This window comes from Anolis carolinensis, chromosome 3 (genome assembly GCF_035594765.1).
Source record: "Anolis carolinensis isolate JA03-04 chromosome 3, rAnoCar3.1.pri, whole genome shotgun sequence".
Classification (NCBI taxonomy): Eukaryota; Metazoa; Chordata; class Lepidosauria; order Squamata; family Dactyloidae; genus Anolis; species Anolis carolinensis.
In genome coordinates this window covers 287734325-287749690 of record NC_085843.1, presented here as the reverse complement: position 1 = coordinate 287749690, position 15366 = coordinate 287734325, and the positions used below count along the sequence as shown (strand labels likewise).

General features: G+C 44.8%; 1 protein-coding gene across 1 annotated transcript in view; it reads right to left on the bottom strand.

Annotated features, from left to right (window-relative positions):
• The window catches only part of LOC100558109 (probable cation-transporting ATPase 13A5), a 37915-nt gene that overhangs the window by 6029 nt on the left and 16520 nt on the right, over nucleotides 1-15366 (bottom strand). The window contains exons 8-20 of the mRNA XM_016997581.2: nucleotides 14015-14162; nucleotides 13812-13898; nucleotides 12997-13153; nucleotides 8267-8384; nucleotides 7548-7672; nucleotides 7187-7350; nucleotides 6265-6378; nucleotides 6093-6172; nucleotides 5128-5170; nucleotides 3582-3691; nucleotides 3194-3290; nucleotides 2016-2088; nucleotides 629-803 (exon numbers count right to left, since the gene is read on the bottom strand). Coding sequence (XP_016853070.2) covers nucleotides 629-803; nucleotides 2016-2088; nucleotides 3194-3290; nucleotides 3582-3691; nucleotides 5128-5170; nucleotides 6093-6172; nucleotides 6265-6378; nucleotides 7187-7350; nucleotides 7548-7672; nucleotides 8267-8384; nucleotides 12997-13153; nucleotides 13812-13898; nucleotides 14015-14162 — 1491 coding nt within the window. The remainder of the gene's footprint in view (nucleotides 1-628; nucleotides 804-2015; nucleotides 2089-3193; nucleotides 3291-3581; nucleotides 3692-5127; nucleotides 5171-6092; nucleotides 6173-6264; nucleotides 6379-7186; nucleotides 7351-7547; nucleotides 7673-8266; nucleotides 8385-12996; nucleotides 13154-13811; nucleotides 13899-14014; nucleotides 14163-15366) is intronic.

The following is a 15366-nucleotide window of genomic DNA, read 5'->3' as shown; positions in this document are numbered from 1 at the left end:
TAATTGGAACATTTACACTATCCTCCAACTGACAAGAGTTCTTCCCACACCATGGACTTCCCCACAGATAAATATAAACATTCTTTGCTTAGTTTTTTCATACCTCACAACCTCTGAGGATGCCTGCCATAGATGTGGGCAAAACGTCAGGAGAGAATACTTCTGGAACATGGCCACACAGCCCGAAAGACATACAACAACCCTGTGATCCCGGCCATGAAAGCCTTCAACAACAAATCTCTAGTTTTCCTGCCATGTCTTGGATTATCTTGCAGTTATCCATGTTCCTTGGACTTTGCCATGCTTTCTTTGGACATTGTTTATTCCTTGTGAGTTCCTGATTTATATTTCAAGATTATATTTTGTAACTGACTTTTGATATTTCAGTTTTGCTTTTTGAAGAATTTTTTATTATCTTTCTTTAATAAACTGAAAAGACTTAAACCTGCTGAACAGTTTTGTGTGTCAGAGTAAGGTGAATCAAGGCTGAGGTGCGACACTTAGGGGATCGTAAAGGAAAGAGCCTTTGGTTCTTAGGAAGCAATTGCTAGCCAGCAGGGAAAGCCCTACAGAAGGGCTTGCCATCCTGCTCTTCCCTTGAGCCCTCTTCCATCGGGCCAGGACTGACCTGTGGCTGCGGATTGGGGAGTACCAAGGCTGGTGCCTGACAAAGCGGAAGGCGAAGATCTGGACGGCGAGGGTGAAGCAGACGTTGAGGAAGACGGAGAGCATCAGCGGAGGGGAGAGGAGGCGCCCGGCGGGGCGGTAGGGAGCCAGCTTCGGGTAGGCCTCCGTCAGGCTCACTAGGAAGGAAGGAAGGAAGGAAGGAAGGAAGGAAGGAAGGAAGGGAGAAGACCATGTCAGGGGGTTCTTGCCCTTTGCAAGCAATAAGGCCCTTAGTATTCCCTGCCCCACAGCTGGTAGCACCTGGGAAAGCAAGGAGCAAGTTGCTCGAAGGATGGCTGTGTTTGGGACGCTATTCCTCTGTTGACTTATGTGACAAATGGGGAGAAAGGGGCACAGGGCAGAGAAGCCATTCCATAAGGAGAGGGACACTCACTACCCGAAACTCCAAATTTCAGCAATGGCCCACAAGCCATGGTTTCCCTGCCAGTGGCACAAGTCCCCTGTGGACCTGTGGTGGCCCCGTGAATCTCAAAGGGTTTTCTAAGGCAAAGAACTGTCAGAGGTGGTTTGGTCAGTTCCTTCCTCTGAAATAGAACCAATATCATCTGGGATCCCTTGATGGTCCTTCTGGGCTTAAGGAAGGCGAGGCATCACTGGTGGGGAATTCAGCAGCCTTTTTGGGAAAGGGCCCGGGCCCAGTTCTTATGTGTCTCTCAGCCATCAAGTTGACTTATGGTGACTTCATGGATTTCTTAAGGATTTCTCAAGCAAGGAAGACTCGGACGTGGTTCTGCTGGTCTTTCCTACAGTACTCCACAATGTTTTCCCATCCAAGGTACAAACCAGGGTGGACCTTGTCCAGCTTCCAAGAACAGATAAGTTCTGGTGCCTTTAGGGTATTTGTTGCTGTGTGACTTCAAATCATGACTGACTTATGGCCAACCTGTGGAGTGACTTTGTTGGTAATGTTTCTTCCGGAGGACATTTGTCCCCACTGCCTTCCTCCAAAGCTGAGAGTGTGTGATTTGGATAAGCTCAACCAGTGGGTTTCAAACCCTGGCCTTCCTGTATTCAACAGTAAAATCACTAGACCACATTGGCTTTTAGGGGAATAATTTACCTCAATCCAGTTAGAGTGCCTTTCCAAAGAGGGTTTGTCAAGCCCCAAAGAAGTAGGCAAAGACAGAGAAGGGAGACAGATGAGACTTCCAGACTGGTTTGGGATCGGGCAGAGGGCTTCTTGGTGGTTCAAGGCCTGGAAGCCCTAGAGGACAAGGAGGCCCCAAACCCACTCAAGGCTTGTGCAAGTGAGCTCTTTAGGGCCATAAATGGAGCCAATGTCCTTCCCAACCTAAGTGAGTGTGTGTTTAGGGTGAGGATCCGCTTACTTGTGAGGCAGACAACGAGGGTGATGCAGACGTCTTGTGTGAAGTACTGGAAATTCCCAAAGATCTGTAGTTGCTAATTTGGAAAAAAAAACAATTCACAGGAGTCCCATGTAGACTTGTTTTGCAACTCTTAACAATCATTTCATTAGTAGGTACAGGAAAGAGGGCACAAGGCTCTGCAAAAAGGACACCCACAAAACAATACCCTCTTTTACGGAGACATCCTCTCTTGCAAACCTTTGGCTCTTGTGCTGCAGCTGCCTCATTCACTTCTGTGCCCACCCCATGAAAGCTGCCCCACACCAGACTTCTTGCAACAGGGTCACATGTAATGTGTGGTGTATGAATGGGATCTGATGAAGACTGAGGACACAGTCCTAAGATTGGAGCCTGGAAAACTACAAGAGGTTCAGAATTCATGAAATGCTGAACTCTGATTAGAAAGGTCACTGAAGAGAACTGCTCTTCTATGGTGGAAAACAACATGTTTACACAGGCAAAGACATGGATTCTTTAAGTTAAGGAAGCAAACACAATGCATCTTAGTTAAGAAGGAAAACTAACATCTGCTGGAACTGATGGAGTCGGCACTCAGCGTGTATAGCATATTTCCCTTCCATATCTGACAGTCATGGAGCAGGAGCATTGCTCTTCCCACTTTGGGAGGGTTTCCATCCATCGGCTTTGTAGGATTTTGGTATGCCTTAAGGAGAAGGCACCTTTGCTACATTTTCTTTGGGCTTTAAAAAGTCCCAGCCAGGGTTGGTCATCCAAACCCAACATCTTTGCCACATCTGGAGGCGTGTTATTCCAGAACAAGGCCCACCGTTTGCAAACAAGTCACCCTAAGGCACAAAGGGAAGGGAATGGCTGGCATTCTCCATACAGTCTCCTAGGCACTACTGTCAGGCAGAGTTTTCAACTAAGACACATAATTCACAAACAAAGTACACAGTGGGCAAAGGCATTCCACAATGTGTAACAGCTACTACAATGTGTAACTCTGGTAATTTACCCTACAAACATAGCACAAATTATGCCTTGATATATCACTAACAAAATAGTCATAACAATAATAATAATAATAATAATAATAATAATAATAATAATAATAATTTATTTATAGCCAGCCCTATCTCCCCAAGGGGAATCTGTAAAGTCTGTAAGGAAGGACTTACCCAGTAAAGCAGAGCTGTCCCGAAGAACTGCGTCAAGCCATAAATGGCCAGGTATTTGAAAACGGCAAAGGAGGACACCAGAGATGCCCGGCCTTCCCTGTGATGGAAAGATTTGTGATGCATTTAGTGAGAGTGGGTGGTTCAGGGGCACCAAGGAAACACCTTCAGCCTGGACTAATGGTGCACTGGTGTCCAGAAGAAAGGGACACCCTTAGGGCCACCCTCCTCAGCTCCCCGTTGCCTTGCAATCCCCAACATGACAATCTGGAAGCCAGGAGAGGAGGTCCAGTGGAGAAAGGTGTCCTCAGAAGGGGAGTGCAAGAGGTCTTTGCTCCTCTTTGGAGGAACGGGGAGTCCTTTGTGTCGCATGGAAGGAGGCACAACTTACCGGATGAGCTCCGGGACGCACTGGATGTTGGGGGTTTGGGAGGTGAAGGGCGAGGCCACAGAGGCCTCCTGCTCTGAGAGGGAGATCCCCGCATGAGCCATCTTCAAGGCCTGGAGGGGAGGAAGCACAAGCCCTCAAGATTTCAGAAGGAGGAGGAGGAGTTCCCATTGACTGCATATCCTCAAGTAAAATGGGATATGCCTTCTGCATGCTGAGATCCCTCATGTGCTGGAAGATCCCCATTTCATGCAGGCAAAAATCCACTCTGAGGGTGCCTCTATCTATTGTAGAATGAATGGGGCTTCCCACCACTTTAACCATCATGGAATCCTGACAGTTGTAGTTTGGTGAAGCACCAGCCCTATCTGCCAAAGGAGGATAAAGACCTTGTAAGTGTTGGAAAAATGTCATCCTGCACTGCTTAAGTCTCTATGGTTAGATAGGAAGCCTAGAAAAGAGTTAGGGACACCTTCCCCAGTTCTATGCATGCTCTGGTTAGGCTTTACTATTGTTTCCTCTTTCCTGTCCTATTTAGGTCAACCCACCCTTTTGATGCTTTAGAAATGTGATCTCTCCTAGGGTTGATGTAACTTCCCCAATTTGGCCTTTGGAATGTTTATGGCCCTAGAGAAGAAGCAACCCATGAGGTTTGGTCGCCATTCCATTTTCCTGCTTTGTTCCAGAGAGGACGCATTTTGTCCCTTCTTCTAGTCAAGATGTAGCTATCTAGACCTTTGTTATTTTAATCTTTCTATGTGTATTAGATCAGGATAGATTAGTTAGTTATCTCCAAACATTTTCTATCCATCAATGGATTTCTTTTTACTTCAATAAATGCTTTTAAACTTTGAAGCTAACTTTGCGGTCCTTTGCGTCCCTAAATACTCAAAGGCTTGCTAAGGAAACCCTATGAAATCCAGCATAAGGCAACAGGTGACTTGAAGGTCCAAAGCAGTATGCCGCTGCCGCCTCCTCCTCCTCCTCCTCCTCCTCCTCCTCCTCCTCCTCCTCCTCCTCCTCCTCCTCCTCCTCCTCCTCCTCCTTCTTGTGGTGTGCCTTCAGGTCATCTCTGACTTAAGAAGACCCTAAAGGGAACCTATAAAAATGGGTTCTGAGCGGAAAGAAACCCTCTTTCAGCCCTGATCTCAACTCTGAGCATGGGCTGCTTTATGTGTAATAAACAGAGATGAATACACTGATACAGTAAAGCAGTGCCCCCCCCAGATGTTTTTGGCCTTCATCTCCCAGAAATCCTAACAGCTGATAAATTGCCTGGGATTTCTGGGAGCTGTAGGCCAAAAACATCTGGGGACCCCAGGTTGAGAACCATTGCAATAAAGGATGGACTGAAAACCAAACAAGATGCCTCCTTACATAATCAATATGCAAAGTCTTTACTTACTATGAAAAGATGGACCTTGCTGTAAATGGTTTTGGAAGGGATTATTTCCACTAAAGATCCCCACCATTTTTACGGGGCAGATATCAGGATGGGCAACAACTAACATGGAGGCAAAACAACACAACAACGGTCTCCATGGCTTACCCCACAGTCGTTGGCTCCGTCTCCGCACATTCCCACAAAGTAACTGCAAGACAGAAGACATTGTTGGACCACCCAGGAAATAAAATAGGAACACAGCACGATCACTTCGGACACAAAAAGCATCTTGTGATAGCCTTAAGGTGAGCATGTTTATTCTTGTAGAGGCCTCCATGCTTCCCTCTCTTCTATTGTTGTTTTGTGCTCTTGAGGGGCCTTAAGATAAACCTGTCCTGAGGTTTTGTTGGAAAGATGGTTTAAAGGCGGGGTTGTTATCACCTTCCTCTGAGGCTGGGAGAGTGTGACCTGTTACTGTTTTTGTGATAATCTATTTGTGGCTGTGGAAGTGTGTGTATTCATTCCGGAAAGCATTCCAGCAGTCAAGAGGTTAATTGCAACGAGCCCTGATTGATTGTTAAAAGGGCAAAGGGCTAAGACTTCCATTTGTGTACTACATGACAGGAAGATATGTCATGGACTGTGGAATGCAGGGAGGTTCTTCAAGTTCACTGATAACGGACTCAGAGAGAGATGGAGAAAACCACATGATTTGATCTTGCGGAGGCAAGATGTGTCCAGACAGCTTTGGTTATTAGGATTGTAAATATTACTGTAAATAAAGTCTTTAGTGCCGCTGGCTTCAGCAGATAAGATCGACTGAGCTGTAGTTCTTTGTCGGTGCCACTTTCTTTGTTGCTGAAGTGGTCTGACGGGTTAGCAGAGGTGAGACCTGACTAATCAATCAGTCAGGGTGCCGGTTCCCTGACATGGCCCACCCAATGTTACCCAATGGGGGTTTCTATGGCTGAACAGAGATTCGAGCCCCAAACTCACAGCCCAACGTTCAAATCAATACAGTTTACTGGCTCTGCCTCCTTCCATAATGGTCCATCAATCTGTTCCAGGGCTTTTGGTGGAATGCATCCCTCCCTCACTTCCTTTCTCCATTTTAGGACCAAATCACTCACTTCAGTTTCTGGAACTCCTCGACCAGGCTGGACTTCTGCCCTGGAGACATCCGTGCAAACACGGTCCCGTTCACAAGAATCTGGGGAAAGCCCAATGAGTTTATCTTTAAGACATTATTCCATTTGCACTAGCAAAGAGCCTCCCCTCATCCCAGCTTTCCCTCCAATTTACCTTTGGCAGCAAAGGGCTGAAGTACTTCTGGAGAACCTGAAAGGTCTTCCCATTCATGGCAAAGTGGAAGCTGGTGCTGTTTATGCTGCTGCCATCAATGATAATGCAGGAATCCTGTAAGCCAAGTGAAAGTGATTCCCAAAGTGGGATTTCAGAACTAGCGGAAGTTCAAATTCCCATGGGAACTGGGTGGCCTTGGGGAGTCCCACTCTCTCAGCCTTAGAAGAAGGCAATGGCAAACCTTCTCTAGTTAAATCTTGCTGAGAAAATCTGGTGATGAGATAATTTTAGACCCCTTCTACACTGACACCTGTTTTGCCCACCTAAGAAGGTGGGCCAACTCCATCACCAGGACCATAAATAGAATATGCATTTTTTGTCATCCTCAGTGAAAAGGATTGTCTTCAGACATTAAGAGATACCATTAAAAGAAAGAATTTGTCAACTGCCATTAATTCCTTTCTGTTCTTTAATGAGAGTGAAAAGACCACCCTCTGACTTTTCTTGGCAAGATATATTCAGTGGGAGCTTTCCCTTGACTTTCTTTGTGGCTGAGAGAGTGTGACTTACCCAGGGTCACCCATGGGCCTCCAGGGCTGAACGAGGATCTGAACCCTGCTCTCCAAAGTCCTAACTCGAGGCTCAAAGCATGGCATGACAAATTTCGAGGAGTGGGGAAGCTTTGGAATCCTTGGAGATGTAGTTTTGTGAGATGGAGAAAGCTTAAGTCCATACAAAACAACAACTCCCAGGATTCCATTGCACTTAGTCATTCAAGTTAAAGTGGGGCCAAACTGCATTAATTCAACACTGTAGACACCCTCTTGGTGGCTGGAAGGCAGCACTTGCTACTTCAATACCATTAAGCTTCTCTGCCCCATGGATCTATTAATCCTACTCAGATGAAATTTCTGTGCCTTACTTGGTTCTTCTCCTTGCAGGGCTGAGTGTCCTCCACGGTCTGCCAGGTAACGGATGCCGGGTGGGGATCCTCTGGATCACTGGCTTCCACCAGGATGACTCTGTCTCCCGAAGGGATCATGCCGGAGTTCCTGCCCACCGTGATGGCCGTCTCCAGGTTGTCGCCTGCAAAGGAGAAGGAGAGGCCAAGGTATTGAGTCTCAAGGGAGCCTCGCTTGGCCCACCTGCAGGGACCTCAAGGGACTGATGGGAATGTTGGCTGTGACACAATGGCTGAAGCTCCACAGCAGTGGCTCTGTCCATTCTTAGTGCATGGACGAACCATAAAAGAAAGTGGCAGAGCAAAAGAGGAGCGGCGGTACCTGTGACCATGACAGTCCGGATGCGGGCCTCCCTCAGCTCCTCCAGGACAGGCCGGGTCTCGCCCTTCAGCCGGTTCTCCATGACCAGGAGGCCCAGGAAGGTCAGGCCAGACTCCACCTTGTCCCTTGGAAGAAGAAGAAAGCAAAAGGGTTACTTCTCCAAAAAGAGGGGAAAGAAGGCTTCTCTCTGATCAGGCAGGACATACAAGGACCAGGCACCTCTGGGGCCAAATGGATTTGAGTGTCCCTCAACTGGAAATATAAAGCCATTCCAAAATCAGGGGAGAAGGGATCCAAAGCACTCCTGCTTCTGAGCATTTTGGGTAAGGGAGATTCACCATCATCATCATCGTCATCGTCATTATCATCTTAATAATAATAATAATAATAATAATAATAATAATAATAATAATAATAATAACCAGCAACAACAACAACACTATGCAGTCAACAGTGCTAAAAACAATGGAGTACTGTATACTTATAAAGAGCCATCACGTCCCATTGGTTTGAACATCGGACAAGCAGTTGTGCATTCGTAGTGAACCGCAATGCAGAAATGAGGCAAGGCACATGGACTGAAAAGAGAGCAAGCCATGAAGTCTTCTTCACTGGGACAAATTTGTGGAGGTTGCACTGCTGTCCCTGCTGCCCTCCTCTCTCTCTCTCTCTCTCTCTCTCTCTCTCTCTCTCTTTCTGTCTCTCTCGCCAGGCCTTACCTGTCCAGGTCCCTGAGGCTGTGCCCTGCGTCCAGGGAGAGGGCCTTGTGGGCCAAAGCGATGACCCGGAAGCCCTGGGCCGTGAAGGACTTCAGCTCCGCTTGGAAGGAGGAGGGCACTGGAAGGGGAGGAAGAAAGTGTTGTGTGTCAGAGACCCATGGGCAATAGAGTTGGGAGACAGCACTGTCCCTGAAGCAGAACCCACGGGGCTTCCAATATGAAGGATATGGAGGACCAGGACAGATGCTGCACATCCAGCAAATGTCTCAAGGCCACCACTGCAACCATGCAAGGGCATTCTGTTCCTTTGATGAACCCACTTTGGTGCTGGAGAGACCCCTTGGGCTGCCACACAAGCACCTTGGACAAGGACTAAATGTTGGATTATGGTTTTATGTGTATGAAATGTAAATCAAGTGTTTTCTGCTGTTGAGCAAGAGTGTATTTTTCAGTAATGAAACAGTTAACAGCAGGCTAGTTTTGACTGACAGCCTGTTGTGATTGCTATGACCTATCAGGCATGACTTCCGGCCTTTGGGGGTCGGAACTTCCTCTGAACAGAGGAATGTGTTTCTTATCTTATCTGTGGAGTTCGGCTTGAGCATTCGCTGAAGATGGACTATGAATGCTATGCTCTGAAGCCGAGAAATGCAAACTGTAAATAGACATGTAAATAAAGTTAATCAACAGTTGGACTTCGCCTGCTGGAGTGTTTTCTTGACCAGTGCTGATTCTCCGCATGGGAATACAGTCTGGAGAAGGAGGTGAGACCGGGATGATGAATTTTGGAATCCACTCTACACCCCATCATCCCCTGACACTAAATGCATGGTCCTGGATATGCACCAAAATCACCAGTGATGACTGTGCTTCAGTTGTTCCTGAACAAATAGAGCCCACTTTTGAGGGGGTTTGGCCAACCTCAGAAAGCAATACTAGATGGCCCTTTGGTTCGACGAGGCTCTATTTCAACCCTTAAAAGTGTGATCTTTGAGCCGTTGATTTGGAGTAGTAATCTGTGTCAAAAGCCTCTTACGCCAGTTGCCGTTCAATGATCCAGTGCCAATGAATTGCACAAGTTAACCAGGCATTGCATAAAGACGGAGCTTAATCCCCACAAAACCCATTAACAAAGGCTCTCCTTTTGAACTGAAGCAAACAATAAAGGCGTGCAGTGTGCAGACAAATCAGCAAGGCTAAGAAACTCAAGCTACTTTGTTTTCATGCAATTCACAACAGTCTTGCATGAAGACTGAAAAAAGGAAGATGGGAGAGAGGAAGGAAGTAGAGCAGAGGGGAAGGAGAGTAATGCAGATCCTACTGAGGAGAGCTGTGGTTTCACACCCCTTACTTTGCATGCCAAAGGTCTTGGGTTCAATCCCTGGCAGCAGCTCCATGCAAAGGTAAGACTGAATCCCACCTGGAGCCTTTGGCAGCTGCAAGTGGCCGGTCTCCACTGCGGTCAATAAGACAAACCCTTAAAACTTGCGCTGAACCCCCAGAACTTCTCTCCCTACTCAGATATTGGTGGTGCATGGAACAACACAATGGTTAGAACTATGATAACAACACTATTGTCCGTGTTTTGGCTCAGCCTTTGCCTTTGTGTGATTCTGATGAGGATTCTGGGATGCAAATGCATAATGATGGGATTCAGAGTCAGGATCAGATTCAGGATGAGTTTCAGGATGACTCTGATGGGATTCAGCTGCAGAGTGTGCCTGCTGTGGGAAATGAAGGGCAAGGAGGTTTTCCCATGGGAAATAATGAGGTTGTTTCTGAAGATGAAATTCAGGTGTTGGAAACAGAAAGTAGCTCTGATATCACTAATGGGCTCAGCGGCCTTGACAATGGGGCTACTGAGCTTGACCGTGCTAGTCGTCTGGAATTCCGTGGGGTGCGAAGGAGTCTTCATATAGAAAACAAACGAGAGGCCAAAGGGCAAAGGAATGATTTCATGCTATGCTTTTAAAAAGGGTTTGCTGAGAGAGAGATCTTTGTCAAAAGCAATCTTAGCCAGGGGTCCTCAAACTTTTTAAGTGGAGGGCCGGTTCATGGTCCCTCAGATTGTTGAGGGGCCGAATTATCATTTGGAAAAAAAAATGAACAAATTTTACACTGCACATGTCTTATTTGTAGTGCGAACACCCCCCAACAATTATTTATTTGTTTGCTGACTACATTTATACCCCACCCTCTCTCACCCCGAAGGGAACTCAGAGCGGCTTACAAGTTGTATGTACATGCAATATACTATATTATTAGCATAGCACAATATTAGCATTAAATATTTCTATATTGTACTATACCACTATACTGTAATGTTATTGGTAATATTATATTTAATATATAATATATAATTAATATTATTATATTATACAATACTATTATATTGTCTTATTATTATTATCAGCCGCCCAGAGTCCCCTATTGGGTGAGAAGGGCGGGGGTAGAAATACTGTAATAAATAAATATTATATTGTCTTACATTATAATATTATAGTAGAGTCTCACTTATCCAAGATAAATAGGCTGGCAGAACCTTGGAGAAGCGAAAATCTTGGATAATAAGGAGGGATTAAGAAAAAGGCCTATTAAACATAAAATTACATTGATTTTACAAATTAAGCACCAAAACATCTTGTTTCACAAGAAATTGACAGAAAAAGCAGTTCAATACACAGTAATGTTATGTAGTAATTACTGTATTTACAAATTTAGCACCAAAACATTGCAACATTTACTACAAAAACAATGACTACTAAAAGGCAGACTGCCTTGGATAATACAGAACCTTGGATAAGTGAGCTTGGATAAGTGAGACTCTACTGTATTATCAATGTTATATGTATACACAATATATTATATTATTGCCATAGCACAATATTAGTAAATGAAAGAACAATACAATATTTAAAAATCAAAACAATTTTAACCAACATAACCTATCAGGATTTCAATGGGAAGTGTGGGCCTGCTTCTGGCCAATGAGATAGTCAAGTTAAGTAGGATTGTTGTTGTTTTGTGCCTTCAAGTCATTTCAGACTTAGGGCGAGCCTAAGTCTAAAACTGAGGGCGGGGGCCAGGTCAATGACCTTGGAGGGCCGCATCCGGCCCCCGGGCCTTAGTTTGGGGACCCCTGGTCTTAGCTAGAGTCAAGAACCAAGTTGGTTTTCCTGTATCAAGTCTGTGTTCCTGTATTACCTTGTAGCCTGGATGTTTTCCTGTGTTTGGGACTTTGGCTTTCATTAAAAGGATCTTGTTTCATGCCTATGCTTCTATGGATTGAAGGACTACAGCTTTGTTTTGTAACTATATTTTGGAACTGTACTTTTACCTCTTTTGAACTACAGTAGAGTCTCACTAATCCAAGCTAAACGGGCCGGCAGAAGCTTGGATAAGCGAATATCTTGGATTATAAGGACTGATCAAGGAAAAGCCTATTAAACATCAAATTAGGTTATGATTTTACAAACTAAGCACCAAAACTTCATGTTATACAACAAATTTGACAGAAAAAGTAGTTCAATACGCAGTAATGTTATGTTGTAATTACTGTATTTATGAATTTAGCACCAAAATATCACGATATATTGGAAACATTGACTACAAAAATGGCTTGGATTATCCAGAGGCTTGGATAAGTGAGGCTTGGATTAGTGAGACTCTACTGTATTCTTATACTTATTCCTCAATAAATTATAAAAGTCTTGTGTACAGCCTGGTGTCTCTAGCAAGGTGAAGCTATCCTGAGGTGCGACAGTCCAAGCAGTCGCGCTTTTGAAAGTGTCGTGCAAGTCTCTCAATCACTGTCAACAGTAGTGTAATGCAAAGGTGTCACCAGGTACACTTCCCATGGTGTGATCCAGAGTATAATTGGGAGAGAAAACCCATGGTGTAGCTTTGCAAGGTGACCATACTCTATGCAACTGCTCTACTGGATTGTGGCTACTGTGTGGATGCTGTATACACCTTGAAAGATATATATATATGGCTGGAAAGCCAGACTGGGCCAGAGGCATCTTCACCAGGATCTACAAATGCAGGGGACATTTGGGCACTCGGGGCTTTTTCCAAAAGTGATTGCAGCCTTTTTAAATATATATATTTTAAAAATATATTTTATTGAAATTATCTCATATTTCATGTTGTGAGTATATTGCAGATTTAATACAAACATTCATACCTACACATCATTTATCTCTTATCACATTTCTCCATCCTCTTCCCATCTATATTGTCTACTCACATGTCTAATATATCATCATTCTATTCATTCTTTCCCCCCCCCCCTTTCCCCATACCACAATTCCATTAGAAATTTAACTCCAACCATGAGCACAACTTTTCCCATTTCTGTGCAATAGTTACATTGGCTTCGCCTCTTTTTATCCAATCTGAATATATATTATTAGGGAACAATAAGATTGATGTAAAACACCAAGATCTATTCAAAGCTATGATTCTTTCAGGGAAGGCAGTAATAGCTTGGGGCTGAAGAGACGAAAAAAAGGGGAATATGGTGAATTGGAATAACTATTTGTTTGACCAGGTTCAATCAGAAATTATTGCAAATGTAACCTCTGAGGATAAGAAGGAAGATAAAATGAGGAAAGTTAAAGAGAAATGGGAGTGACTTCAGCCTTGACCCCAGAAGTGGAATATCTGAGACTGAGAAGAAGGTGAGGCTTCCTCCTTGGCTTTGGCCCATCACACCTGCAGATTCCTACCGGTCCTTGGCTGGCAGAAGCTGGCCACGGTCTCGGGGGCTCCCTTCATGTAGAGGCCGTGGGTGTCCTTCCCCAGCTCTTTGGTGACGACCGACATCCGCAGCAGAGACGAGGAGAAGGGGAACTGGTGCAGGATGGACATCCCTTCCGACGGGGCCTGGACGGGGAGGAGAAGCAGTGAGATCATAGCCCTGTTGAACTGGCCTTCCACCAAGGGAAATTAGCTTGGAAGTATGTGAGATATCTGGACCCCCATTTCATGCTGGAGCCAGTTCTGCGTGAGGTTTGCAAGAGAGGCCAGCTTCTCTGAGCTCACCCGTCGATCCACTCGGTTCTGCCCTGCATCTCCCCAGTCTTTTCGGTGGGTGACAGAAACCCTCCTCTGTATTTCTGCATTAACCTTTCCTTTCTGTTTATTTTTCATGGAAATTTCATTCCAGATGCATCCCAGGGTGCATCTACACTATCAAAATTAATTCGACAAGGCAGTTTGCCAGCATTTGAACTGCCATGGCTCAATGCGATGAAATCCTGGGATTTGTAGTTTGGTGAGACCCCAGCCCTCTTTGGCAGAGAAGGATCCCATTGCATTGAGCCAAGGCAGTTGAAAGGGAGTCAAACTACATTAATCTTACATTATAGATGCACCCATAGAGTCCAACTTGGGTTGATAGTTCTTTACATGCAATCCAAAGCTAAACCCCAGAAGATGCAAATTCAGCAAACAATTTCCAAGAGTTGGGTGGCTGGTTTGAACCATGAAGGGTCTTTTAAAGGGGTTTTCAGGGCAAAGGGTTCTTTGGAAGGAAATTCACCTGTGAAGCAGTGGCTCCTGGTTTAACAATGGTGAATGCCTCCGTCTCCCCCGTTTCCTTCTCTTCCGAACTGGCCTCTTGCATCTCCTGAAGGAAGGAAGACACAGAAGGGGATTCCTCTGAACTCACTTGCAGGTGGTACTAGTATCAAATACTAATTTTATACTAGTTATTGGAGGGGTGTTGTAGGGGAAGAGGCTCACCCATCCGGTGCCTTCAAACATCTTGAGGTCCATGGGGTCCCCCTGAATCTTCCCCTCCAGAAAGAGGAGCGAGTGGCAGGTGGCCATGGCTTGGCACAGGGGTCCCCAGGGCAGAGGGCCCGAGGAGAAGCTGTGCAAGGGGAGGAAGCTGGGGCAGAAAAGAGAGAAATACAAGTGAGATAAACACAAACAAAGAACAAGGCTTTACAGCAGTGGCTGATCTTGGCCTGAGCTGGAGACACTCCATCCCCTTATTGCTCTTTGCCTTATTAGCTCATTGCTTTCTTTCATTCGTTTATACCCCACTTTTCCCACTCAAAGCAGCTTAGGTAAAGGTAAAGTTTCCCCCTTGACATTAAGTCTAGTTGAGTCCAACTCATCTCCATTACTAAGCTGAAGAGCCGCCGTTGTCCGTAGATGCCTCCTAAGTCATGTGGCCATTAGCGTGACTGCATGGAGCACCGTTACCTTACCACTGAAGCAGTAGAATAACAGAATCATAGAATCATAGGATAGTAGAGTTGGAAGAGACCTCATGGGCCATCCAGTCCAACCCCCTGCCAAGAAGTACCTATTGATCTTTTCATATAACAACAAGCCAAAGGCAACACAAGTTAAACCTATTTGAGGTGGCTTCGTACTGTGCGATATGGGATTGTATGTTTCTGCTTGTAATTTAGTAGGGATGAAAGATGGGATTTTACCAGAAAATTATGAAGTCTTTACAACTTCAAGGTCATGACTTTAGGTTTGGATGGCACAGTTATTTGTGGCACGACAAAATAAACAAGGACTTTAACGACCCCCTTACAAGATTAACATGGAGAATAAAAGCTAATTTAAAGCTAATTGTATTGTTTTAATCTACTTTTGTAAACTGCTCCGAGCAAAATTGGGACTAGCGGTATACAAGTCCAATAAATAAATAAATAAATAAAATAATAAATTTACTACAAGACCAAGCAATATAATGACATAATGGATATGAACTCCAGAGACATTTCATAAACTGGAGAAGGAAACTACTGAAACATGGATAACCTATAAAGACTTAGTAGTCTTTGAAAAAAGAGTATCGTAGACTTAAAACCATTAAAATTTATGACAAAGAATATGTACAAGCCAGTTTCAAAACCCTATCTGAGTCAGTTTCTAACGTCCTGTGGCATAACAATGTTTGGTTTCTCAGGGGAATTGTTTCTTGCATAAAGTTGCTAAACATGTTGTATAAGATTATCTGCAGGCAATCCGCGTAAGGTGTATATGATACACAAATCAGTTTTGTGTTTAGACTTGGGCCTTATCTCCAAGACATTATGCATGTCTGTGCAAACGCAAATATTCCAAAATCT